Below are 24668 nucleotides of genomic sequence, written 5' to 3'. Positions count from 1 at the left end.
AACGGTCTCTTGGAGACGAGGAGGTGGACCATGTCGTCGCTCATGCGGCCCAGTGCCATATGAAGCGCCGTCATGTCTACATTCACATCGTCCGTCACGACGAGTGCTCTTGCATCGGGGTCGGCTTCACGGTCGAGTAGGAGGAGGGCTAGCCGTTTCTTGTCCAGCGCCGCCGCCATGTGAAGTGCAGCGATCTCGGCGTGTGTCTCGGGACCGTGAATGACGAGCCTGGCGTTGACGTCGAACCCCTTGTCGAGGAGAAGCTGCGTGACCTGTACCCGCCACAAAGCGGCAATGTGCAAAAGGCTCAACTCGACGTGCATCTCATCCCAGAAGTCAGCTTGGATGGGGAGATGGATGTCCATGTCCAAGTGGATGAGCATCTCCATCACATCTCGGTGTCTGGCGAGCGCTGTGATGTGCAATGCTGTCAGCTTGGTGCGGAACGCTGGGCCGTCAATCACTGCGATTTGGTGGACGTTGGCTCCAGCGTCGAGTAGACTAGTCATCATATCAAGACCACCGGCAAACGCGGCCAGGTGGAGGCATGTCAGCTCAACATGGGACATGGACTGTATGTCGATGACACATGGTGTTTGGACGTCGTGGCCCTTTTCGAGCAGATGAGATACCACCTGCTCGTGGCCCCAGAGGGCGGCGAGGTGCAGGACTGTAAACGTGGCGTGCATCTTGTGACAGTCCAATCTTGCCAAATGCTGACTGTCGTGGTCCGTGTCTAACAAAGCCTCGACAACATGGACATTTCCTGATAGGGCGGCGAGGTGTAAAGCGCTCAAGTCCATGTCCATATCGATCTTGGGTCGAAGAAGCAGACGGCACCTCTGAGACGCGTCGCTCTTGCTGTCGACTAGTGCCAAAACGATGGTCTCTTGTCCCAATAACGCGGCGAGATGGAGTGCGCTCACAACATTCTCGTCATCATCGTTGACACGACAAAGAGCCCTGGCGTCTGCACCTCTCTCGAGGAGCAGTCCCACCAACGTCTCATGACCGAATAGACACGCGAGATGGAGAGGGGACAGGCAGACCCGAATCTGCTCACCCACCTGAATGGCGAGATGCGCAGACGTGTCAGCGCCGGCATCGATCAAGTGAGCAACCGTGGCCTCGGCGCCGCAGAGGACTGCGAGATGGAGTGGCTGACACTGGACATGAGAAGAGCCAACAGCAAAAATCGACGCCGCGTGGATGTCTGCGCCATTGTCGATGAGGACCTGGATAACTTGCTCATTGGCGGCCAGGATCGCGAGGGAGAGCGCCGTGGAGCGGACCTTGGCGTGATACGACGTCTCCTTCTCCTGCCTCTCCAGAGTCTGGGAGATGCTGCCAAACATAGAGGCGTCCTCGAGTTGCTCGCCCAGCAGTCCTACAAAGTTCCGGGCTGTCCGCGTGAAGAAAGAGTGGATCGGGTCCATGTCCACACCTTCCTCTCTCTCCTTGTCCCGCCCGTGCTTGTCATCGGGGCCTCCCTGCTCGAGGTCACCTAGCTTCCATGTCTTGTGGAATTTGACGTCTATGCGCAACTCGTCATTGACGTCTGCTCCTGCTTTGACGAGCGAGTCCGCTAGTCGCCAGTCTCGAAACAAGGCCATGAGATGGAGCCCATTCAGCTCCGCGCCATTGTCCTCGTCTTCTTCCACGCGGACGAGGATCTTGGCGGTGGCGTCGGCCCCTTGGTCGAGAAGAAGCTGAATGGCCGCTGTCCGCCTACATAGGGTCGCGATCTGCAGCGACGTCGCGTCGATCCTCAGCGGGAGCGTCTTCTCCACGGACGCATGGTAGTTCAACGGCACGTCCAGGTCGATCCATCCCTGAGCATTGACATCCGCCCCCCCAGCCAGGAGCAGCCTCGCTTTGTCCACGTAGCCGAGCGCGACGGCCATGTGGAGAGCCGTCAACTCACACTTGAGCATGAAAAAGTTGACGAACCCTGTCTCCTGCACTCCCGCACCTTTGTCTAGGAGCATCTGGACCACGTCCTCTGACCCCGACACCACGCCGCAGTGCAACGGCGTCCATTCGACATCGGGCCTTGCGAAAATGTCAAAGTTCTTTGTTGGTTTGGGCCGGACATATTCTACTCCCTGAGTCTCGGTACAAGACGCAGTTCTGGCCCGGATGTCAGCGCCCTGCTCGAGGAGTATGCTCACCATGGCCTCGTGGCTGGAAAAAGCCGCCAGGTGCAGCGCCGTGCATGTGGTCTTTATCTCTACTTTCGTGAGGAACTTGGTCTCGATGGTGGTGTGGCACCTTGCCTCCACGTCCGCGCCGTGTCTCACCAACAGCCTACTCACCTCGGCGTGTCCACATGCCGTGGTGCAGTGCATCGCCGTGAGCTCATCCTGAATGGCAAACATGAAACGGACTTTTGCAGGCTCGTCCTCCTCCTCTTCCCTGGCCTCGCTCCCCCCTTGGCCATGTGGCCCCTCGCCGGTACCCTCCATCATATTCCAGACAGACCATGGGAGGGTCACGCTCTGCACATTCGTGGACATTTGCAGCGCCGCCACCACCTCGCCATACTCGTGGCTCATCTTGAGCTCCAGAGCGCCCGACGGCAGCCACGCCAACCTGTTCTGCCAAAAGTCCAGAGGCTTGCTCAGCGCCGTGGCTAGCCTGTCTTGCAGCACACCGGCCTGCTGATGAATCACCTCGTTCATCTCCTCCTGTAGCTCCACAAAGCGCCGGAGAAGGGCGGACGTCTCGTCTTGGAGGGACAGCACCCGCGGCTTCAGCACGTCATGTCGCTTCTTGGACGCCCAGTGTAGTGGCGTCCATGCCTCGTCATCCTCAGCGTTGACGTCCGCGCCGTTGCGAATCAGGAGCCGGGCGAGCTCCGCGTGCCCTTGCGCCGCGGCGCAGTGTAGAGCCGTGAGACCATCCCCGCTGAGGGCATGAACCGCGTCCGGCGTGACGAGTAGTGCTCGCACAACGTCGGCATGGCCCATCCAGGAGGCGGTGTGGATTGGCATCCAGCCGTCTGCGTCCCGGGCGAGGCTGCTGGCTCCGTGCTCCATGAGAACCCGCGTGGCGGCCTCGCGACCATTCAGGGCAGCGAGGTGGAGAGGTGTCTGACCAAAGGTGCCCTCTTCCGCAACAACATCGGCCGAGTGTCCGAGGAGGATGCGGATCACGGCTTCGTGGCCATTCTCTGCAGCCCTATGAAGCGCCGTCCGGCCATCTCCGTCCCTCACGTCAATCGCATCGGCGCCAGTGGCGGCTAGAAGCAGCCCTGTGGTATTGGGTAGGCCAAAGGCCGCCACCACATGCAACGCCGTCACCTCCCGGTCATACCATGAGCTGTACCCAGAATACCTACGTCCGGTACATTGCATGGCCTGGTTGGCAGACGCCAGTTTTCCTTGGTTGAGCAAAAGGTGGAGGGCGAGATGCTGCATGGACTCCGTCTCTCCTCCCGCGTCATGGCCGTGGTGTCCCCAGTGCTGAGCAGCGTAGGGAAGAAAGGGGTAATCATCCAGTCTCCTGCCCATCTCCTCATCACCGCGACAGGGTCCATCTTCGAACACCGAGTACGATATGTAAGTGACGCACGCGCTCGCAATCATCTCCCGCGACCCGGCCATCCAGCCCGGCCGTCGTTCCGGATCTTCCAGGTAGGTCCTCGCGGTGTGATGCATCAGCTGCACCGTGTCACTCCTCTCATTTATCACGACCAGTCCAGCGCAGAGGGCCACAGCACCGTCGAGATTCTCTATCATGTAGTGGCGTTGAAATTGAGGGCGGCCGGTCTGTATAGCCAGGGCGTGGAGAAACTCGTCACGGGTCAGTGGCCTCTTGGACTCGACGACCCAGGATAGCATGCGATGAGCGAGGTTGCGGTCGCCCGGCTTTTGTCCTCCGATCCGTCCGAGGGCGTTTTCGTACACGGTGGCCAGCTTGTCGGGACTGTCCATGAGCGTCTGGAGAGCGTCTTCGACGTGGCCTCTGGATCGCTCGCCAATGACGGAGTCATGGAAGGGCTGGGCGAGGAGGAACCTATGGCAAAATTAGACTCTGCAATGTCGCCGTCTTGACTGAGAGATACTAACATCCCATCGACAGCGAAAGCTATGGTATCAGTGACACGTCTGCGTAGCTCTTCATCCTCTCGGACAAAAGAGTTCGACTTGTCAATGAGCGCGTCGAGCACGCTCTTCACATCCAGTACATCAGCTCTAATCTCCAGCACTTGGTACTTTGTGCCAAACTCCTTTTCAAACTCAACAGTCGGCCTAGCCGTCGCCAGGATTCGGAGGCCCGTCTTCCTCTGCTGCTCTGCCAGTTGCGCGAGTAGCTCCCTTCGTGTTTGATCCGAGCACTCGTCTAGCGCATCGACGATGAGATAGACCCTGGGGAATTCCTTTAGAACTCGCGTGAGTGCGAGAGAAATGTCTTCAAAGCGCAGATGAGATGATGCGCCAGTCCCATGCTTCTCAAAGAGGTCAACCAGCTCATCGGGGAGGAGCTCGCACTGGTCCGCGAGCTGCCTCAGCATCGCCGCTGCCAACGTCCGCAATGTCTGCTCCTTTTGTCGCTCGTACTCGCAGAAGAGACAGATCACTGCGGCCCTGGATGCGTCCGGCTGCGCTTCCTGACCAGCTTTGAGACTTCTCACCACGACCGAGGAAAAGACAGTCTTACCCCCGCCGGCGATTCCGGGACACCACAGTGTTTGCGCCTCACCCAATGTCCAGTCTCTATATGCCTCGGACTCGAATAGCTTTCGGACCGTGCTGGGTTGCCATTTCTCGTATGAATCCAAGAGTCTCTTTGTATGCGTGTCGCTGTCGAGCCAGTTCAGGATCCTATCGCGGTCTTGCCGCGCCTTGTCTATTATCTGTCAATACAGTGAGGGCATCACAGGGCGAGGGACTGCCCGCATACCTTTCGCGAGACGGTCTACATTTTGCTTGATATCACGCGCACTATATTCCACTAAGATACGCACAAGACTGTCAACACTCCTGTATGTATGCTTGGGACAGTTCGCACACACAATCACTCACCCCTTTCCAAGATCTTGACCACCTCCTCTGTCGTCTGCACCTCTTCCCTAAGCACCACCTGCAGTAACTCCTTTGTGTACGCCGCTGCCGTGGCGGCTGCGTACCGCTGCCATATCTTGTGCTTGTGTGTGTCCGCGTAGTCGCAGATGCCGCGGACGACGAGGCAGGGGAAGTCGTTCATCAGCCCCGCGGCCTCCATGTCGAAGCAAAGGATGCCGTGCTTCTTGCGGATGGCGTCCCGCGTGAGGGCATGGCGCATGACCTGGTCCGCCGAGGCGATTGTCCCGTAGTGGATGACGGGGCCTGGATGCTTGCGGGGTTTGCGCTGAACAAGGCGGGCCGGGTCGCAGTGAGGGCAGGGGAGGGGGATGTCGTCTTCGTCTTCACTAGAGAACCGCTCATCGTCGTCGCTCTCCTCTTGGCTAGGTGGGACGGGGACAGTCGTGTGCTCATACTCGGCCGCGAACAGCTGATCGTACTTGGGGTCAGGACAACGATACAACTCCTCAAACTCGGGGTTCGCGTCCTCGCCCGCCATAACCTTGTTGATCATGGTCGTGACGTACCGCGAGACGGCACTGCGCTTCGCTTCGTGCATCCCTCGCAATTTCGCCACAGCATTGGCCAGCGGCGCAGGCGGCATATTGAGAAGTCCCGTGTGCTCAAACGCGCCCCCAGCGACCGTCTTTCCACAATCATATTTGACGACACCACCTAGATGTGTAGACACGTTAGACATGCGGAGCGGATGACCACCCGGGGGTTGAGCACAGGATGCGCACCCAGCTCGCCTTGCGGGATGCTGACCACCACATCCCCCAGCCGAATATCCTCATGCGGTCTCGCCCGCCGCGCCGGCGCACCGCCTCCGATCCCGACCATGAGACCGAAGCGGATCTTGGGGAAACTCCGGAGCATATTGGCCGCGACGGTGGCGGCGGGGGTGACGCCCGTGCTGCCGGCGGGGAGACACGCCATGACAATGTTGTGGCCCGCCATCTCGCCGAGGGTGTACATGTTTCTGTCGCCGCGCGCGAGGTCGAGGTCCTGGTGCGTCTCGTCGAACATGCCGACCGAGGCGGCCAGCTCGAGAGGCAAGGCGCAGATCCATCCTATGCTGTAGGCGCTGCGCGATAGACATCTAAGAGATGATGGGTGTCGGTTGATGAGATCAATGGTGATGACACGCCAGGTGGACCTACTTGCGTTGTTTGTCGGACATTGTTACACCCAAACAACGGGCCAAGAGTCCGCGTCTGAGACGCCAATCGCGGGATGTCTGTGGAAAATAGAACGCACACCAGGAGCCTGGTAAGCCAGGAGATGAACCCGATTACAAAGCCAAAAATGCTCCGTGTTTTAGGAAATCAGAATCGAATCGGAAACAGCCAGGATTGAATTGAACACACACAAGGTTATATCATCATATTACAGGTAGGTCACGCGTCGCCTTGCAGAGGGGAGGGAACGAGGGGATCGCTTTCAGGTCAGTCAGCGCAGCTGAGCCGACATGAGTCACATGACCTTGCTCGTGCTTCCGACCATCGACGCACCTGCCGCATGTCACCTGGACCTGAAGTGACATGTGCTCTCAGCTCTACTAGGCAGACGAGGACAGCGACAAATCTCGGAGAATGGTCCTCCATTCTGCATGCGCCTGCCCGTCCGTCGCTGGTTCGATATCATTTTGATGATGGCGCCTACTGTGTATAGTAGTCCCACAGCGGCGAGTGGCATAGTACGTACATCCTCCGCGTCCAGGACTGGAGCGACAGGACTAAACTAACCAGCCGACAGCCCCGGAAGCCTCGCTCTCGTGGCCTCCTCTCCAAGCTCATTCGTTCCGCAGCCCTCGCCGCCGGTGAAGAAGTAGTTGCATCAACTATCACTCGCGTAAAAGAGGACAGCCCAGGCTTCACATCACGCGTACCCAAGATGGCTGTCTACGGGGCCTTGATAGACACCACAGTCACACATCTTCTGTTCAAGTGCCTTGGAGTCGTCTCTGAGAAGATGCGCGGTAGTATAGGACCAACTCTGCAGCTCGTCTTGACGTTCATCATTGTAAGACACACACGCAGTCTGTTTAATATAGGCTCTATACGCTCTATTCCGCTTATCATAAAAATGAATAGGTTACTCCGATTCAGAAGCTCACGCGTCTCATAATGGTTGCGTACACGACTGGCGCTAAGACTTACACTAGATTAAAGAAGACCGTGAAGCGCGTTTTCCTCCCGTCCCTAGCGGCGCTGGGTTTCCTAGCGCCGGCTATGGTAGCCTTTGCACAGATCTTCCTGCCCGAGGGGGCGCGCCCACTGTTCTTCCAGTACATGGCATTGTTTATTAGGGTGTTTGATAACGTTCTCGTGAAGAAGGCCTTGCGAAAGATAGGGAAAAAAGAGAGAGAGAGAGAGGGCGATAATAGGCGGACATCGAGGACATCGTCATCAGTGATATCAAATGACAAACGGGTTTAGATTCAATGTCTCAGCATGCCTGTCATAGTCACTGAAGGTAGGCGTTGGGGTGTCATTGCTGACTTCTGTAACATAGTGAGGGAAATATATACATATATAATTACTCGCCAATGCCTATACATACGACCACACCCAGTGGAAAATACGGGATCCCGTCCGCTCTCCCATAGTCAAGCCGCTGAGGGCTGGATTAGTAGTTGGGTCGGTGACGACCAGCGAATACCCGGTGTTGTATGTGAATTCTCTTTTTGCCTTGCACCGAGGCACCTTTTTTGGTCATCCTTATCATTGCAAAGCCGGGCTGTATTCTTCGATAATCTGATCGCGCATCCGGAAGAAAACTTGGCATCCCTCGTCGCTTTTGGCATCGAGGTACTGGGCCTTGTCGTTTCGCCGCGCATCTCCGTGCAATGGCTCAAGCCCTTGGCCCACCCCATCCACGCTCCAGAGCCTGAATGTTGGGCCAATTGCGGCCATGACATAGATCGCCTATCTTGAAGTTGGGAGAGTCGCCTCGGCCACCAGGTGTCTCTCCGCCGCGTCGAGCACTTGTGCCTCGACATCCCTCACAGACCCAAGCGCGTTCCCGACTTGCAGCCAGAGCAGGACGATGTTTGGCTCGTCGAGGTCTTCCGGAGTATATTGGAGCACCCTGTCCGTCTTTCTTACGGAGTTATCCGGCGATGCCGCCATGATGAGCAAGTATTTTGGCGCCGGGAAGTGCACGGTGAAGACTGCCTGCCAGAACGCAGCCGTGTGGCGTTCGGTGTCACTGGCTGAATTATTGTAGAACCTGGCAAGAGCGTTGCTGGAGACAATGGAATTCGACATGACTTCGATTCTAATTGACGACGAGTCGCCGATGGGACAGCTCGGTGATCATTAGACGTGTTCATCGGAGTGATTGATGCCTCGGCGGATCCACGTACCTGCACGGTAATCACGTCGAGTTTTCAAGTTTGGTCAACTTTTCACAACGCGCAGCGTTTGTTCTAGGACTGACAGATGAATGCTGAGTGTACGGTGATGGGTCGTTCGATGGAAGATTTTGTTCTGATTTGAACCTGAATTGATGCCATTTTGTACGCGCTTAATGAAACCAACAGACCGCCAAGCTTTGCAGCACAATCATTCTGGCCTCCACGCTCCTCCTCGGCGTCCCACGGCGTCTAAAAACAGATCGTGAGGATCATTTTTCTTCCATTTGCTAGCTGAACCTCATCATCCTCATGGTTCCGTCGCGAGAACTGCTCGTCTCTTTGATGATTTTTGGCCGATCATGGACCATCTGTGTTGTCAATGAGCGAGGCTTCCTATTGATCATACGTAGGCATGGCGTCGGTGAGAGCCACAATCCATGTCAAGCTTGTTTGTCGACATATATTCAATGATCAAGCACCAGAGCCGTTCCTTCCAGGCCCCTATTAAGTTGACCGAATTCTTCATGTTCCCCGGAACGATACTTCGTCGCAGTAACTAACCCTGTAGTCTGAACTTCGAAGCTACATGTACGACCTACATAAACGATGCAACCCCAGGAATTGTGTCGCGAAAGGGTTATCCGTTTGCGCTAGCAAGCTCACGGAGCAGTTCAAGCGGAGCTATCTAATATTACTCTGGAGTCCGCGAAAGTTGAAGAACTCGCTACTCGTAACGCAACCGGGGAAAAGTCCAGTGCACCAAACTAGTGATTTTCAGGGGTTGTACGTATGTCCACACCGCAATCGCGGAATTTACGGCTCACCTTGCGGTGTTGCACATAAGCAGGAAGGATTGAAGGAATCATACCTGGACAGGCATCCATATAAATATATATATATTTATAACTTATTGTCGCCATACGAATGAAGCGACTAGATACGGGGTAGTCGGAGTGGCCACCGACGGCACTACGTTTCCCACCTCTCGGACTCCTTAGCAGCTTATGTAGCCAAAGACTAAAGTACTTCTCGGACTTCAGGACAATTGATGGCATGATGCTGCTGACCGTCCTTCCAAACCTGGCCATCCCTGTCATTCGCGGAGGAGTATATGGTCGTAGGATCAGGATCCAACATGTGGGCTCAGGATTTAGTCTGCAGAGCCGAGCCCATGCGAGCATTACAACATGAGGGCTATCAAACCCGTCACGTCACTGTGGCAGCGAAGACAAACCACATATATTAACAGCTAGTTTTCCGGACTGGACCATTGAAGCCACCCACCTCTTCTTGCAATCTTTCCAAGACAGGATGCACCTTTCCGCATATCTTTCGTCGGCGGCAGTGCTTGCGCTGTTCGCACCCTCGGTAGTGGCAGTGCCAACCTTGGAAAAGGTTCAGGATGCTGCCGTCACGCTCGATTTGACCGCAGGGACTGTGGTCCCTGTCCCGGGCGGCTCACAGCTGGGTAAGTTACGGCTCCTCGCCCCCTAACTTCTGACTGGAGTTGGGCCTGGTGAAATAAAGAACACTGGCTCCTTTCGGACAAGGCCTCTTTGTTGTCCTTCATCCTGTTCCCCCGCAGCGCCAAAATCCATGGACAAATTCTCATGGCTCTCTAGGTATACCGGTCTCCGAAGTCGTCGTCAAAAGTGACAACATGTTCAACGCCACTTGCAGTGGCTATTCTTGGACGACCACCTATGATGCCGGCACCGACGCGGAGTACACAGACGTCGTAGTGCGTTTGACGTGTGAGACCGCCGATGAGGTTCCCTTTACTGTGTTTGAACACGGAACTGGTAAAAAGAGCGAGACAACGCTGCGTCATATTGTAAGCTCACCTCCCCAAGTTGTCCCTTCACGGTGGGGACATCGTTTTCTCCCCATAGCGCGTTTGTCTTGCTGACCGGCGGATGAAACAGCAATACGACATTGGCGCTCCATATGAGCACTTGAGATCACAGTTCTTCCTGGCCGAGGTCATAACGCCGGTGCCTGAACTCACTCTCGTGGTGTACAGGGTCGTTCAGTGAGAGAAGTGGTGGGGGAGAACGGGCGGCATAACTAGTCAGGAGTCGGGGACTCGGGGCAGGGGTAGGTCGGTGAGGTCGGTGACAACCAGCAAATACCGGCTGCCGTGTGTCCTGTTTGTTGCCGCAGAATATCTGCCAATGTTGCAGTAATGCGACGATGTCGTCAATATTCTCAACTGATTAAATTAAATTATATGCAGAGGAAGATGTTTACTGTCATGGAGGGGATGGCCGGAGGTATCTCTGGTCTGTCTGTACATGTACCGTCTACCGATTTTGCTAGTCGCGGAATTGATTACCCTCGACCTCCGGTATCGTTCGTCAACTCACACTTCGAGTCCGTTTGGACAACCCGACTGCCCCAAGAAAATACTCTTTGAGATAAAATTATGGATGGGATTGGTGAAATTTCTTTGATGGGTTCCTCTTCATTTGCCACCTGAGAAACCCGGGTTCTGGACTCCCGGATTAATTAGAACCCCTGAATCAAACAACATCATGTGATGGCGAATATGATTGACTAGCATGGGGGCCTGAAAATTGCCCCCTGGGATATGTCCCACCGTACGACTGCGAGAGGCCAAATCTTACAGCAACTTCAAAGTCTTCAATCTTGAACATTACCCTGTACAGATACTTGAAATCTGGCGGTGCGCTTCTATACAGAATCTGCTCCGAAGTTCGCGTGCATACATCAGTTTTCCATATGCAAGGCTGAATCGCGCATGACGTAATTGTGCTGATCAAGCTGCAGTCGTCCCACGACGTCGCGATAACATATTTTGACCGCAATTGATTGATAATACTTAGCCCCCCGAAATTGAAGCAGGCCATTTGAGCCAGATATCTTCACGTTCTTGCCTCCACGTAAGCAAGAGACATGAGTCGTCTCTTGAGTCATGTCCCCTTTGATAAGGTTCCTGTTGCTCCAAAGTTCAAAGTCAATGCCGTCGTCGGATAGTTGCGACACCTCCTGTGGCACTCGTAAAGCTTGTACTGTAACGCTTGCTGGATCAACGTCTCCACATCGTTGGGTCCGAGTCCAGTTTTCAATGCCACCACGTCGAACTCTGGGAACATGACACTGTCAACTCGACTCTGTGGTGAATGGAGGATAATTACGTCTCGAATCCCGAGGTAGATGGGCTGTTCTAATGTTCTTACCGCCTTCTCAAGTCTCAATATTCAAGGACGTGGGGTGGACGGGTCACGGGCTACAGCTTGGCGTGGGAGGGAGGATCGACGCAATCCATGCTGGTGAGGTGAGCTAAACTGGATCTGGCCACTGGCGCCAGCCGCAATCGATAACAGAAACTGGAACCGCTAACAAATTTCTTCACCTGCCAGGCGGCGAGATTGAATGTCTTACCACGTGCAAGGATCAAGGAGGCGGACACCAGCCAGGCACCAGGGTCTGGTTATTATTGCTTTGTGTGGTCTGGTCCAGAAACTGTTGAGAGGGTCCATTCGACTTATCGATTGTCAGGATGACGCTATGGCACCTTTTAAATTAGGGAGACTGCTCTGACTTGCCTGAAACCATCCACCAACATCTACCGTTTGCACTTTCCTCACGCCTTCAACCTTCAGTCCGCATCCGCTCTCCCTCGACGACAAGCACGTAAACCACTGCATCTAACCCGTCTACTGTCACCAGTCGCGCATCCAACCTCTCCCACCAAGCTACGCATCGTGACTAGAGTGAGTCCCAGCAGCGGGATCCTCTGAAGCGCGTCTGTGCCTCAGCTTACCTGCCTGGACACTAGTAAGAGAGCTAGTCAAACGCTGAGCAGCAAGAGTTTGCCTTCTCAATTGCAACAATGTCCATGATGTGGCACGGCGTCGCGCGCGCCTGCGCCAGGACCACCCCAAGGGTCGCCCCCAGAACTTTCGCGGCCGCCCCTAGAGCTTTCGCTACGTACAATGCCTCTAGGCATTCCGTCCGCCAACCACAAAGCCAGAGCCTTTTCCACACCTCGCAATCGCGTTTCCAGTCTACAATCACAGCTCCCGCGCTCAGCAACCAGAGCCTGAAAGCGATCGAGCAGGCGGCCCGCCAAAAGAACAGGGATGTCGAATTCCCCAACTTCGATCGAAGCAATGTCAAGGAGGGCATTGTACACATTGGCGTCGGTGGTTTCCACAGAGCGCACTTGGCTGTCTACATCGACAGCCTGATGAAGGAGCACGGCGATCGCAACTGGGCGATCTGCGGTGTCGGCCTCCAGCCTTTCGATGCTGGCATGCGCGATGCCCTGGTGGGTCAGGACTGCCTGTATACTCTGATCGAGCGTGCCGAGAAGGGCAGCAGCGCCCGTGTCATTGGCAGCATCAACTCGTTCCTCTTCGCGCCTGATGACCCGACCAAGGTCATTGACAAGATGGCCCACGCGGACACCAAGATTGTGTCCATGACCATCACCGAGAGCGGCTACTACTACAACGAGAACACCCATGAGCTTGAGATTGAGCACCCGGACATTGTCGCTGACCTGAAGAGCGACCTCAAGTCTCCCCGCACAACCTTTGGCTTCCTCTTTGCGGCCCTCGAGAAGCGTCACGCCGCTGGGCTCAAGCCGTTCACCGTCCTGTCTTGCGACAACATGCAGAAGAACGGCAGCATCACTCGGCATATGCTGCTGAGCTTTGCCCGTGCGCGCAACGCCAAGATTGCCGACTGGATCGAGGCTCAGGGACAGTTCCCCAACAGCATGGTGGACCGCATCACACCTCGTACCACAGACAACGACAAGACCGCCCTCGCTGAGACCTTTGGTATCCAGGACTCGTGGCCCGTGGTCACCGAGCCCTTCACCCAGTGGGTCATTGAGGACTCGTTCGCCGACGGCCGCCCTGCCTTTGAGAAGGTCGGCGTGCAGGTCGTGAGCAACGTCCACGAGGTCGAGAAGTTTGAGTGCCACAAGCTGCGCCTGCTCAACGCCAGTCACTCGGCCGTAGCCTACGCCGCCTACCTGAGTGGCATCGAGTACGTCCACGAGGTGTTTGAGAACCCGCTGTACTACAAGTTCATCTATAACATGATGCACAAGGAGGTCAAGCCCCTCATGCCTGCCATTGACGGCGTCGACATTGACAAGTACTGCGACACCTTGCTAGAGCGCTTTGCCAACCCCACCATCATGGACCAGATCGGCCGTCTCACCATCAACGGCTCCGGCAAGCTGCCTCAGTTCATCATGCCCACCATTGCCGAGCAGATCATGGCCGGCACCCACGACTTCAAGCGCCTCGTCTTCGTGACGGCCACCTGGTTCCGCTTCCTCAACGGCAAGGATGAGCAGGGCAAGCCCATCTTCATTGACGACCCGATGGTGGAGGATCTCCAGGCCCGGGCCATCAAGGGTGGTGCCAAGCCTTTCCCTCTGCTGGACGTGAAGAGCCTGTTTGGTGATGATCTGCGTGGCGACAAGATCTTTGTCGAGGAGCTCACCAAGGCTATGGAGAGCCTGTACCGCGATGGTACCATGGCTACCCTGGCCAAGTACGTCGACTAATCGATTCGGCAACTGTTCACTACTTATAGAAGGGGGGAAAAATCCGGGAATAGAGGCGACGGAACGGACGGAGCGAAAACCATCCGCTGGGTACATTGTATGTAATCATCATACTTTCCTTGCTGTATTCAGTTGGTCTATAGACATAATGCGTGCTCATCAGCTATATTCACTTGCCATTGGTCCTTGTACAACCAAATCGCATAGTGCACATGGTGTTTTGCAATTGTTCAATCTCATAATTGAAAGACTTTTCCAAAGCAATGATTCCTTCTTCCAACGTTGCTATTCCCATTGTGATCTGACCAAACAGTAAGCAAGACATGGACCCCTAAAAGACATTATATGTCCACTCCGCTTCCCACTCCGTGACCTGTTACTACTATTATTTCCACCTTCAGCATTGCAGCGTAAAAGTCCAGCGAGACATGAAAAACCAAAAGACAATGCAGGAACTCATCTCTCCCGATGCCTAGCAATGGCGCACTCGGCCAGGCGACTGATCTCTCCACAGAATTGATCAATCCTGTCCAAGTAGGCTTTTTTTTCTGGCGACGAGTCACTCTTGGGCATCTTCTGGAGGACCTCTGACGCTGTCCGGATGAGTTCCAGATCGAGCTCTGCGTGCTCATTGCCTGGGCTGCGGAGCAGGTTGAAGAACAGGCCCAGGAAAGCCGAGACTGGGTAAAACATGAATAACCTGCATCGTGAGGCGATTAGTATGGTCCCTTTGTACAAGGAAGGATGTCGACTGTACCAGAACACTTCGCTGGCTAGATGATGCACGGCGAGACTGAGGAATATCAATGTCGAACGGCTTGCTTCCACCGAAAGATCGAGGCTGGACTGTAGTCCGTAGTGAATCTCGCTCCTTTCGCTGCCTCGTGCGCCAGCACAGCGCGCGCTGGCGTAGTGGATGATGCTCAACAGATGGTGGTACGCCAAATGCAAGTCAATGTGCAACATCTTTGCAGACTGCTCCAGGTGCTCGCTCAACTTGACTCCATGCCGGATGGCTAGACTCGGTGCAAACTCGGCCGGTATGGTCAGGCGCCATCGCTCCAGTTCCTCGTCCAGTTGACGGATGGTGTGCAGGATTTCTGCGTCGGACTTCTTGGTGGAGGCAAAGGAGTAAAGCTGGTTGGCCACTTTCGACTTGATCTGGATTAGTCTGAGATCGGAGATGAACCATGGCATTGGTATTTCGCCTGCCCCGCGAGAACTGCGATTGGGTCCGTATATGAGCTCAACATAGCCCCGGGGCAGGGTGAGGTCGCAGTACTCGTCTGGAATGACAGGGGGCAGAAAAGTTCGCAACGCGATGTCTTTATCGCAAAAGTAGCACAGCCAGAACAAACATCTGACGTTGTGGTCGTGGCGCTCTTGCGGGGTGGGTTTGCGGTCCTGGGGTATGTCGGCTACGCGTATGTGCCCTCCAAGAGCGAAGACGATGCGACAGGCCATTGTGTGGTATACCCTAGCATCTGCGAAAGCGCCAAGATGACCTTTCCACAGCCACTGTCCAAGTCGTCAGCAACTTGTAGGGCACATGGGTGCGAGCGTACTTACCAGCATCACAGTGGCCTGCAACTTCTGCAGGCTCGCGTCTGTAGGTATCCTGCTGAGCAGGCGCTCCGCCTGACGTATACATGCCTGCACGTCGATGCAGTCTCCTTCTCCAGGTTGCTTTAATTTGGTACTGGCGATTGCGCAGATGGTGAGAGCGCAGGCCCTCGCACCCAGGTGCGCAGGTGAGTCGCTTTGATCCGAGGCCTCGTAAGCCAGTCGTGCGGTCTCCTCAAACAGGAGGCTGTCTACAAAAGGAAAGCTGCGACCAAAGTCGGAGCTCAGGAAGTTTTCGACCAAAGAGTTGAGAACCCATGGCTCCGGCAAAAGACATTCTCCGGCGGCAGTGTCTTGTTGCTGAGAAGGCGGTTCAGGTGAGAAGATTGTCTCTTGATCGCCAAGTTCTTCGAATCTGGGGCACTCGCCGGTGGCGGCTTGGATCCATTTTATACACGCTTCAGTGAAAACAGGCAAACCTGTAGGCGAGCATAATGTTAGCAGATAAGGGTTGTGGAAGTATAGATGCTCCCGTGGGTTGATAGGGTCGAGCGAACTGGAGGCAGGCGATGCGGATTCCGAGCTTGTTCCAAACGGAGATGCACGCGGGCTTCTCTCGAAAGCAGTGGGCTTCTTTATTCGTGCCGACGAGGCCGGAGTACCGTGAAAAGGTCCTCTGCGTGAAGTATGCTGGTGAAGTCCGTGGACTTGGGCGAGCCTGGCCTCTAGCAATTCCAGGCGTTTGGCAACGTCAAGAGCCCCCTTTTTCTTTGTTTTCGAGCTGTGGGGTACTGCGCGTGAGCTAGCCTGACAACCACCGGAAGAATGGGTAAGTATGTGACGCACCGTGAGGAGGAGGTCGCACGGCTGGGGCGATCGTATGTGCAGACCAGATTGTGGTGTTGGCACCAATTGCAGGGGTCACCAACTCTTGGGGTATCGCACAGAATCTGTGTGCAAAGCCGCATGAGACTCATTGTACGTGTAAAGCACCTGTCGGCATGTTCAAGACTCACCTTGCGCACATAGCACGAGTCGCAAGCAGTCCGCCGAGCGGGTGACATGCTTCAGCGTGAACGTCTGGCGAAGAGAAGACGTGGTTATGATCAAGAAGGCCAAGTTCGCCGGGGTCAACTGCGCGTCACTGTGCGCACCGCCAGCAATTTCAAGTGAGGTAGATCTGATAATTAATCTATGATGCGCGGATGGGCGTCATGCAGACGGGACCAGCTGCAAGGCCAAGACGGTACGGTACGTGAGTCTCTATCTGACTCTGGAGGTGAAGAGGGCTGTGTCGGTAGTCGGTAGTCACCCGAGTCTGCGACGTCGTAGTTCTGGACCCTGGTTATCTCGATTGCCGCTGAGTCAGCGGGCTTCATGGACCCTTGTTCTTGTCCGGCAGGTACCCGCATCGCACCTTCCGTGCCCCACGCCGGCCGCTACCGTCTCGCGCCTTACCAGACTGGGTGGCATCGGCCAAGCCTTCCCTCTCCACGGTGGACTGGAACCTACTCGAGCCCAACTTCAACTTCACGTCGTCACCTCATTCGCCCTCGCATTCGCAAACCCCAGTCAACAAGATTCTCAACATCTCGTCACCACGCAAATCTCGAGGTGGGCAACGCAACGCGTAGCCAGAAATGCGATCAATTTTGCCGCTGCGCGTCATTGAGCCGGTAGCCCGATTGCGCCGAATTCGGGTCCGTCCCTGAGTCGAGCTCGCGCACCGCGGTGAGGAAACTCTGAGCTCCAGTCGTGTTGACTGTTGCCCCCGTGCGTGGTCTATGGCGCGTGGGGGACAAACGCTAGATGACTCAGCGGCCATCGCTACATCGCCTTACCAATCTACCCACAGCTGCTCGCACTCGGACATTAGCAATCTAGCACAGGGACCCATCTGCTCGCGGTTCGGAGCCCTGCTGCGGCAATCTGGTGGTTCCCGACATGCCCGCTTCCTGAGGTTCGGTCAATGCGTTGAGAGATCGTCCGAGACTTTCTACCATGAGTCCCTCGATTCGCGCCTGGACTGGACAGCTTCCGGAAGCATGAGGCTCGCCATGTGGGTTCCTTGAGGTAAAAGGCCCCCTAATAAATCTAGTTTGGAGCCATATTTGGCAGCATATATATCGAGTGACTGTCGTTTACTGCTTGCTTGCATGGACTTGTTTCCTCTCTTTCAATTTCAGATTCCAGTCGCTTCTTCTTTTCCGACCTTCTACATTGATCCCTATTAACACATTTCCCTCTTTCAACTAATTATAAGCCCCCTTTCTTACACCTCGACACAACCAGAAGAACACAACCGCCGATGGATACCGCCCAAGACGGGAGCCCTCCCGTAGCAAGCCCAGCAAAAGAGCATCCAGAGACCAACGGTCATAATGATTGGGCTCTGCAATCAGAAGTCGCTGCCTTTGCGGCCCGAGACGAGGCATCTGGGTTCCCTCGCCGAGAGCTGGGCGTGACGTGGAAAGATTTGACGGTCGAAGCGCTCAGCACGGACGCTGCCATTCACGAGAATGTCGTATCCCAATTCAACATTCCAACCAAGATTCGCGAGTCTCGACAGAAGCCCCCCCTAAGAACGATACTCGACAACAGCCACGGATGTGTCAAGCCCGGTGAGATGCTCCTTGTGTTAGGACGCCCAGGGTCCGGATGCACGACACTACTGAACATGCTCGCCAACAAGAGGCGTGGCTATGCCAAGGTCTCTGGCAACGTCAACTATGGCTCTATGGATGCCAAGGAGGCTAGTGCTTACCGAGGCCAAATTGTGATGAACACAGAAGAAGAGCTCTTCTTTCCTTCCCTGACAGTTGGTCAGACATTGGACTTTGCCACTCGGCTGAAGATGGGCGCTCATCTCCCACAAGGCGTCTCAAGCCAAGAGGAGCAACGTCTTGCGTCCCGAGACTTCCTGCTCAAGTCCATGGGCATTGAGCATACTAACGACACAAAAGTGGGCAACGCCTTTGTCCGTGGCGTTTCTGGTGGTGAAAGGAAACGAGTTTCCATCATCGAATGTCTCGCTTCGAAGGGCAGTGTCTTCTGTTGGGACAACTCAACCCGAGGGCTGGACGCCAGCACGTCAGTAGACCACTTGATGAACATTGCGAGTATCCGTACTGACTGTGATTTAGTGCCCTTGAATACACCAAAGCCATTCGAGCGATGACGGACATTCTCGGTCTCTCCACTATCGTGACGCTATACCAAGCAGGCAATGGCATTTACAACCTTTTCGACAAGGTGCTCGTGCTAGACGAGGGCCAGCAGGTATACTATGGTCCGATGACTGAAGCCAAGCCATTCATGGAGGAGCTGGGCTTTGTCTGCCAACCAGGAGCCAATGTGGCCGACTACCTAACGGGTGTCACTGTCCCTACGGAACGTCAAGTTCGACCCGAGATGGAAAACAGGTTCCCCAGAACAGCCGATGAGATCCGTCGACGTTACGAGGAGTCGCCCTTGTATCCGCGAATGCAGGCCGAGTACGACTACCCGACAACAGAAGAGGCCAAGACGAAGACCCTCACCTTCAAGGAGGGCGTCACCATGGAGAAGGACAAGCGCTTGCCCGCTTCCAGTCCTCTCACTGTCGGATTCATGGCACAGACCAAGGCGTGTGTGGCACGACAGTACCAAATCATCTGGGGCGACAAGATGACATTCATCATCAAGCAAGTGTCCACCGTTGTCCAGGCCCTCATCGTTGGATCCCTCTTCTACAACGCGCCTGATACGACTGCGGGCCTCTTCATCAAGTCTGGCGCCTGCTTCTTTGCCCTGCTCTTCAACAGCTTGCTGTCCATGTCTGAAGTGACAGACTCCTTCTCCGGTCGTCCAGTCCTGCTCAAGCACAAGTCATTCGCCTTCTTTCACCCAGCTGCATTCTGCATCGCGCAGATTACTGCAGACATTCCGGTTATCCTGTTCCAGGTATCCATCTTTGCTATCATCTTGTACTTTATGGTGGGCCTGACCACAGACGCCGGCATTTTCTTCACTTTCTGGGTCATCCTCGTGGCCACGACGTTCTGCATGACGGCCATGTTTCGTGCCGTGGGCGCGGCGTTCAGCACCTTTGACGGCGCCTCCAAGGTCTCCGGCTTCCTCATCTCCGCCTGTGTCATGTACACGGGCTATATGATTCAGAAGCCACAGATGCACCCATGGTTTGTGTGGATCTTTTGGATAGACCCACTGGCGTACGCCTTTGACGCTTTGCTGTCCAACGAACTCCATGGGAAGATCATTCCTTGCGTCGGCCCCAATCTCATCCCGAGCGGTGGCGACTACACGAGCGCCGAGAACCAGGCCTGTGCAGGTGTTGGCGGCGCTGTTCCCGGCCAGACATACATTGACGGCGATGCGTACTTGGCCTCGCTTTCTTACAGTCACGCGCACATGTGGCGCAATTTTGGCATCGTCTGGGCTTGGTGGGCTCTGTTCGTGGCCATTACCATCTTCTCTACGTCTCGCTGGCACGCCGCGTCCGAGGACGGACCCAGTCTCGTTATCCCTCGCGAGAAAGCAGCCCTCAGGGTCGCTCGTCGTGGTGACGAGGAGCAGGGCGGTAAGACGGCTGTGAGCTCCAGCACACCTTCGCGAGATGACTCGGATGACGAGGCGAACCAGCCCAACCTGATCCGCAACACATCGATCTTCACGTGGAAGAACCTCTCCTACACAGTCAAGACGCCCCAGGGAGATCGCCTGTTGCTTGACAATGTGCAAGGATGGGTGAAGCCTGGAAACTTGACCGCGCTGATGGGATCTTCTGGCGCTGGCAAAACGACCTTACTCGATGTTCTCGCTCAACGCAAAACGGACGGCACCATCCATGGTTCTATCATGGTCGACGGCCGCCCCCTGCCGGTGTCCTTCCAGCGGTCTGCTGGCTACTGCGAGCAGCTTGATGTGCACGAGTCGTACGCCACGGTGCGCGAGGCCCTGGAGTTCTCTGCCCTCCTGCGCCAGAGTCGTGAGACACCCCGTGCGGAGAAGCTGTCATATGTGAACACCATCATTGACCTCTTGGAGCTCCACGACATTGCCGATACGCTGATTGGCGAGGTTGGTGCTGGGTTGAGCGTTGAGCAACGGAAGCGTGTCACCATCGGTGTCGAGCTGGTTTCCAAGCCCAGCATCCTCGTCTTCCTTGACGAGCCGACCTCGGGCTTGGACGGCCAGTCTGCATACCATACGGTGCGCTTCCTGAAGAAGCTGGCTGCTGTCGGCCAGGCGGTGCTCGTCACCATCCACCAACCGTCTGCCCAGCTGTTCGCCCAGTTTGACACGCTGCTGCTGCTGGCCAAGGGCGGAAAGACGGTCTACTTTGGTGACATTGGCGAGCATGCGTCTACCGTGCAGAGCTACTTTGGTCGCTACGGCGCCCCCTGCCCGCCCGGCGTGAATCCGGCCGAGCACATGATTGATGTCGTCTCCGGCACCTTGTCGCGCGGTCAGGACTGGAGCGAGATCTGGCTGTCGTCCCCCGAGTACGAGAAGATGACGAGTGAGCTCGACAACATGATCAGCGAGGCCGCATCCAAGCCACCTGGCACGGTGGACGACGGGCACGAATTCGCCATGCCCCTCTGGGAGCAGACCAAGCTAGTCACGCAACGCATGAATGTCTCCTTGTTCCGCAACGTCGACTACATCAACAACAAGTTTGCCCTGCACATCTCCTCCGCCCTGTTCAACGGATTCAGTTTCTGGCAGGTGGGCGACTCGGTCGGCGACATGCAGCTCAAGCTGTTTACCATCTTCAACTTTATCTTTGTCGCCCCTGGTGTCCTCGCGCAGTTACAGCCCCTGTTCATCCACCGTCGCGACATCTTTGAGACCAGGGAGAAGAAGAGCAAGATGTATTCATGGGTTGCGTTTGTCACGGGCTTGGTCGTCTCTGAGATCCCCTACCTTATCATCTGCGGCGTCCTGTACTTTGTCTGCTGGTACTACACGGTCGGGTTCCCGACGGATTCCAACCGGGCCGGCGCCACCTTCTTCGTCGTCCTCATGTACGAGTTCCTGTACACGGGCATCGGCCAGTTCGTCGCCGCGTACGCTCCGAACGAGGTGTTTGCGTCCCTTGTCAACCCCCTCATTCTCGGTGTCCTCATCTCGTTCTGCGGCGTGTTGGTCCCCTACTCGCAGATCCTCGCCTTTTGGCGGTACTGGCTCTACTGGCTCAATCCCTTCAACTATCTGATGGGTAGTCTGCTTGTCTTCAACCTCTGGGGCACAGATATTACGTGCAAAGACCGTGAGCTGGCCGTGTTCAACCCCATCAACGGCACGACATGCGGCGATTACCTGTCTGACTACTTGACGCAGGGCATGGGACGGGCGAGCCATCTCGTCAACCCAGATGCCACGTCTGACTGCCAGGTGTGCTCGTACTCAAAGGGCGAGGACTATCTCCACACTTTGAATCTGAACGCATACTCGTACGGATGGCGCGACGCCGGCATCGTGGCGGGAATGTGCTTCAGCTCCTACGCTTTGGTGTACTTGCTGATGAAGCTGCGCACCAAGACGTCCAAGAAGGCGGAGTAGACGATGGGTTCCGGCGACTTCCTTTCAGAACGCTGGCGCTTGGCCTGCCGGCATACTTCTCCTTTGTCTTGGGATAGATCAACAACTGGTTTTGGGTTCCTGGCATAGAGCTTAGAGGTAATTGTGGTTTCATTTGGCGTGTTTATCGTCGGAGCATTGCGGTCGCAAGACAGAAGAAGAAGAAGAGAAGGATGAGCGTCAAGTATAGAAGCATCCTCTCGAGTCCATATTTCTTTTCATAGTATACAGATTGTCTTGTTATTCTTTTCCATAATCATGTTCAGTCCACGCGGTCCGAATGCTTCAGGGTCGGGATCGTCCCACAAGAGTTGCAAAACATCCGCCATCATGCCAACGTGGCCCATGCCAGACCAGTTTGAGCGAATCTGCTGCATCAAGAATGCTTGCGGTTCAGGCTCGACGATGCACGACGCGCCGATCATGACGGGCCAGACCAGCGTCGCCACGTAGTGCTGCGAGGCCACGAGGGTCCGGATATACGGGAACAAGGCACCCGCACGACGACGAACGGCACACCACGTCGCCCCGGTCACGACGGAGCCCGCGAGAGCCGTGGCGAGGTATATGTGCAGTGCGTGGCGCAAGGCCTCGGCAGAAGCGCACTTTAAGTCTCTGTCTCTCTCCCCCGGCCAGGCGGGCGGCGCCATCGCCCACGCGCTGAGACGACTGTGCAGGCTATCGTGGTCTTGCACGAGGGGTATGCTGGGACGGGCAAGGCCATTTCTCTCCTCGACCCGACGCCTCCACGCGAGCGCATCGATCTCGGGGATGAGTCGGTACAGATCATGACTGCCGGCGAAGAGGGCGCCAAAGGTAGGGAACTTGGACATGTCCTCAAAGGGCATGACAAGGAGGTCGGCGACAGACCCTGTGGATGGAGGATGCATGCCAAGATTGCACAGCATGGTGTATGTGTATAGCTCAAGACTGAATCCAAGAAGACCGTTGTTGAACGGTGATGCATGGTAAAGCAGCCCGTTTTCTGTGTTCATGCTTCTGCTGGCTACGAGTGACTTGGCGAGATGACGGCTGGCGCAGAGGTGCCTGGAGAAGGCCCCATGAACGTTCCCGGAGACAGCTTTGCCATGTCAGCAACACCTTCTCTACATCTAAGTCTGTCGGCAAAGAGAGGTTGAGAGCGAGAAATGAGACACGAGCTCGGCTTACCTCGTAGTGACAGGCCACCAGCAGCAGGCACAGCAACCTCTCCTTCTTGGCAAGATCGCCCTCTTGAAGACGCCCAAATTCGGCTCGCAGCCCACTTATTAACCGTGCATAATGCAGTGCCGTGGCGCGGGCAACACCTTGGCTTCTAGGGTCCTGAGATGCCATGTGTGCGCCGCTCAGGGCCAGCAGCGCATGCATGAGGAGGTCGTCCGTCGAGGCCAGCGGGACCAGGAGGGTGACAAAGGGGTTGTCCTGCAGGGGGCCCATGGCGAAGAAGGAAGCCGTGTGTGTAAGGAAGTGCGAGAAAATGGAGACGGATAGGGGTGTCAAAGCACAAGGGCGCTGGCCGCCACCATCGCTGTCGGCGCCCCGGTGGACCATGGGAACGGGGGGCGGTATGACGGACACATGCTGCTGGTGCTGATACCAGAGGACTGACAGGGAGTCCGTGGGTCTGATAGACACTGCCGGCCGGGCGGGAGGGATGTCATCCACTTTGCGCCTCAGAGATGCTGTGCGTTGGGCGACAGTTGTCGAGGGTTGGGTAGACAAAGGAGGAGGAGGTGGCGGCCAGTTGCATGGGATCTGGTTGCGTCGGCAGCCGGCGCATCGTGGCTTGACTTCATCGCACTTTTTCCTCCTCGCGCGGCATGTGAGGCATCCACTTCGTGTCCTCTGCTGGCGCATATTGCGTGCAGCAGCTTGGCTGATTGCGCTCAAAAGGGGGAGGACTAAGGGGGCTGACTCTGGTCAAAGCGGTGTGATGGCTACTCACCCACTGCCTGGCACAGTGAAAGCTGCCTGAGAGGCAATGACCACGTCCTCGTTGTCTTCACCGTTGGAATACGTACTTGGTCCGCGGATGGGCGAGGCCCCTGCGCAGCTTCACACGGTCTCGGTGTCCACGCACACGCGAGGGGGGGCCAACACTAGGAAGTAGCTGGATTACAGTCGATGGCTTGAGCATACGTACTAATGAATTAAGGTTGCGGAGTATGACGAGGTGCGCAGATGAAAAGGCCACAGGAGTACGTACTCCATAGTTGCCAAGCACAGCGCGCCTACATGCAAGGCGCGCGTGAGAACCAACCGACCGGGATGCGGTGCTGCACCGTCCTCATGGCGGCATGTACCAGAAGCTTTTAGTATCTTTTTACAATAAGACCGACTGTCATGTTGCTGAAATGATACCTAGCTCTGCGAGGACGCTCTTCTACGCAAACAAACATATGAATGGCAAGGAATCGGACTGAAGAGCAAAGATGGAGAGCTCTCTATTCCGTCACGACTCTGATACTGAACTCAGCATCTCACCTCTTGTACCTTGACACAGACTTCCAAACTGAATATTTTCTCCAAGAGCTAATTCCTT

At 55.7% G+C, this 24668-nt stretch overlaps 8 protein-coding genes across 8 annotated transcripts; 4 read left to right on the top strand and 4 right to left on the bottom strand.

Moving 5' to 3' along the window:
• Nucleotides 1-3449: 3449 nt before the first annotated feature.
• On the bottom strand, nucleotides 3450-6155 carry F5Z01DRAFT_598526 (nucleoside phosphorylase; the record flags this gene model as incomplete). Its single annotated transcript, XM_046260744.1, has 6 exons — nucleotides 3450-4017; nucleotides 4071-4858; nucleotides 4895-4946; nucleotides 5024-5413; nucleotides 5483-5741; nucleotides 5810-6155. Coding segments are annotated over 6 exons (2403 nt in total), but the record flags the coding sequence as incomplete, so codon positions are not given.
• Nucleotides 6156-6474: 319 nt separating this feature from the next.
• Nucleotides 6475-7650, top strand: F5Z01DRAFT_657564 (uncharacterized protein). The gene is made up of 3 exons (XM_046263654.1): nucleotides 6475-6765; nucleotides 6825-7091; nucleotides 7163-7650. The coding sequence occupies exons 1-3, from the start codon at nucleotides 6679-6681 to the stop codon at nucleotides 7505-7507; spliced, it is 699 nt and encodes a 232-aa protein (XP_046117491.1). The 5' UTR covers nucleotides 6475-6678; the 3' UTR covers nucleotides 7508-7650.
• Nucleotides 7651-7723: 73 nt separating this feature from the next.
• On the bottom strand, nucleotides 7724-8633 carry F5Z01DRAFT_657563 (uncharacterized protein). The gene has a single exon (XM_046263653.1). It carries the CDS (start codon nucleotides 8336-8338, stop codon nucleotides 7997-7999), a length of 342 nt encoding a protein of 113 aa, XP_046117490.1. The 5' UTR covers nucleotides 8339-8633; the 3' UTR covers nucleotides 7724-7996.
• Nucleotides 8634-9658: 1025 nt separating this feature from the next.
• F5Z01DRAFT_657559 (uncharacterized protein) lies at nucleotides 9659-10747 on the top strand. Its single transcript, XM_046263652.1, has 3 exons — nucleotides 9659-9895; nucleotides 10050-10261; nucleotides 10353-10747. The coding sequence occupies exons 1-3, from the start codon at nucleotides 9739-9741 to the stop codon at nucleotides 10461-10463; spliced, it is 480 nt and encodes a 159-aa protein (XP_046117489.1). The 5' UTR covers nucleotides 9659-9738; the 3' UTR covers nucleotides 10464-10747.
• Nucleotides 10748-12283: 1536 nt separating this feature from the next.
• F5Z01DRAFT_681974 (mannitol-1-phosphate/altronate dehydrogenase) lies at nucleotides 12284-13978 on the top strand (the record flags this gene model as incomplete). Its single annotated transcript, XM_046265730.1, has 2 exons — nucleotides 12284-12403; nucleotides 12491-13978. 2 exons carry the CDS (start codon nucleotides 12284-12286, stop codon nucleotides 13976-13978), a joined length of 1608 nt encoding a protein of 535 aa, XP_046117488.1.
• Nucleotides 13979-14434: 456 nt separating this feature from the next.
• On the bottom strand, nucleotides 14435-16605 carry F5Z01DRAFT_623805 (uncharacterized protein; the record flags this gene model as incomplete). The annotated part of the gene is made up of 5 exons (XM_046261343.1): nucleotides 14435-14678; nucleotides 14736-15483; nucleotides 15544-16332; nucleotides 16407-16491; nucleotides 16558-16605. 5 exons carry the CDS (start codon nucleotides 16603-16605, stop codon nucleotides 14435-14437), a joined length of 1914 nt encoding a protein of 637 aa, XP_046117487.1.
• Nucleotides 16606-17731: 1126 nt separating this feature from the next.
• On the top strand, nucleotides 17732-22246 carry F5Z01DRAFT_145760 (ABC transporter). The gene is made up of 2 exons (XM_046257691.1): nucleotides 17732-18631; nucleotides 18685-22246. The coding sequence occupies exons 1-2, from the start codon at nucleotides 17850-17852 to the stop codon at nucleotides 22106-22108; spliced, it is 4206 nt and encodes a 1401-aa protein (XP_046117486.1). The 5' UTR covers nucleotides 17732-17849; the 3' UTR covers nucleotides 22109-22246.
• Nucleotides 22247-22344: 98 nt separating this feature from the next.
• On the bottom strand, nucleotides 22345-24315 carry F5Z01DRAFT_688427 (fungal-specific transcription factor domain-containing protein; the record flags this gene model as incomplete). The annotated part of the gene is made up of 2 exons (XM_046266046.1): nucleotides 23297-24315; nucleotides 22345-23142 (listed from the first exon to the last, which is right to left on the bottom strand). The coding sequence occupies exons 1-2, from the start codon at nucleotides 23981-23983 to the stop codon at nucleotides 22345-22347; spliced, it is 1485 nt and encodes a 494-aa protein (XP_046117485.1). The 5' UTR covers nucleotides 23984-24315.
• Nucleotides 24316-24668: the final 353 nt, after the last annotated feature.

This window comes from Emericellopsis atlantica (assembly GCF_019669845.1).
Source record: "Emericellopsis atlantica unplaced genomic scaffold F5Z01scaffold_16, whole genome shotgun sequence".
Classification (NCBI taxonomy): Eukaryota; Fungi; Ascomycota; class Sordariomycetes; order Hypocreales; family Bionectriaceae; genus Emericellopsis; species Emericellopsis atlantica.
Note: the sequence above shows the minus strand (reverse complement) of the source record. Positions and strands in the feature narration are given on the sequence as shown.

Coding starts and splice junctions, on each gene's coding strand:
- F5Z01DRAFT_657564 (XM_046263654.1), top strand. CDS start 6,679: ATGCGCCTGCCCGTCCGTCGCTGGTTCGATATCATTTTGATGATGGCG. Junction 6,766..6,824: donor CCACAGCGGCGAGTGGCATA/GTACGTACATCC, acceptor ACCAGCCGACAG/CCCCGGAAGCCTCGCTCTCG. Junction 7,092..7,162: donor TCGTCTTGACGTTCATCATT/GTAAGACACACA, acceptor AAAAATGAATAG/GTTACTCCGATTCAGAAGCT.
- F5Z01DRAFT_657563 (XM_046263653.1), bottom strand. CDS start 8,338: ATGTCGAATTCCATTGTCTCCAGCAACGCTCTTGCCAGGTTCTACAAT.
- F5Z01DRAFT_657559 (XM_046263652.1), top strand. CDS start 9,739: ATGCACCTTTCCGCATATCTTTCGTCGGCGGCAGTGCTTGCGCTGTTC. Junction 9,896..10,049: donor CCCGGGCGGCTCACAGCTGG/GTAAGTTACGGC, acceptor ATGGCTCTCTAG/GTATACCGGTCTCCGAAGTC. Junction 10,262..10,352: donor AGACAACGCTGCGTCATATT/GTAAGCTCACCT, acceptor CGGATGAAACAG/CAATACGACATTGGCGCTCC.
- F5Z01DRAFT_145760 (XM_046257691.1), top strand. CDS start 17,850: ATGGATACCGCCCAAGACGGGAGCCCTCCCGTAGCAAGCCCAGCAAAA. Junction 18,632..18,684: donor CGAGGGCTGGACGCCAGCAC/GTCAGTAGACCA, acceptor ACTGTGATTTAG/TGCCCTTGAATACACCAAAG.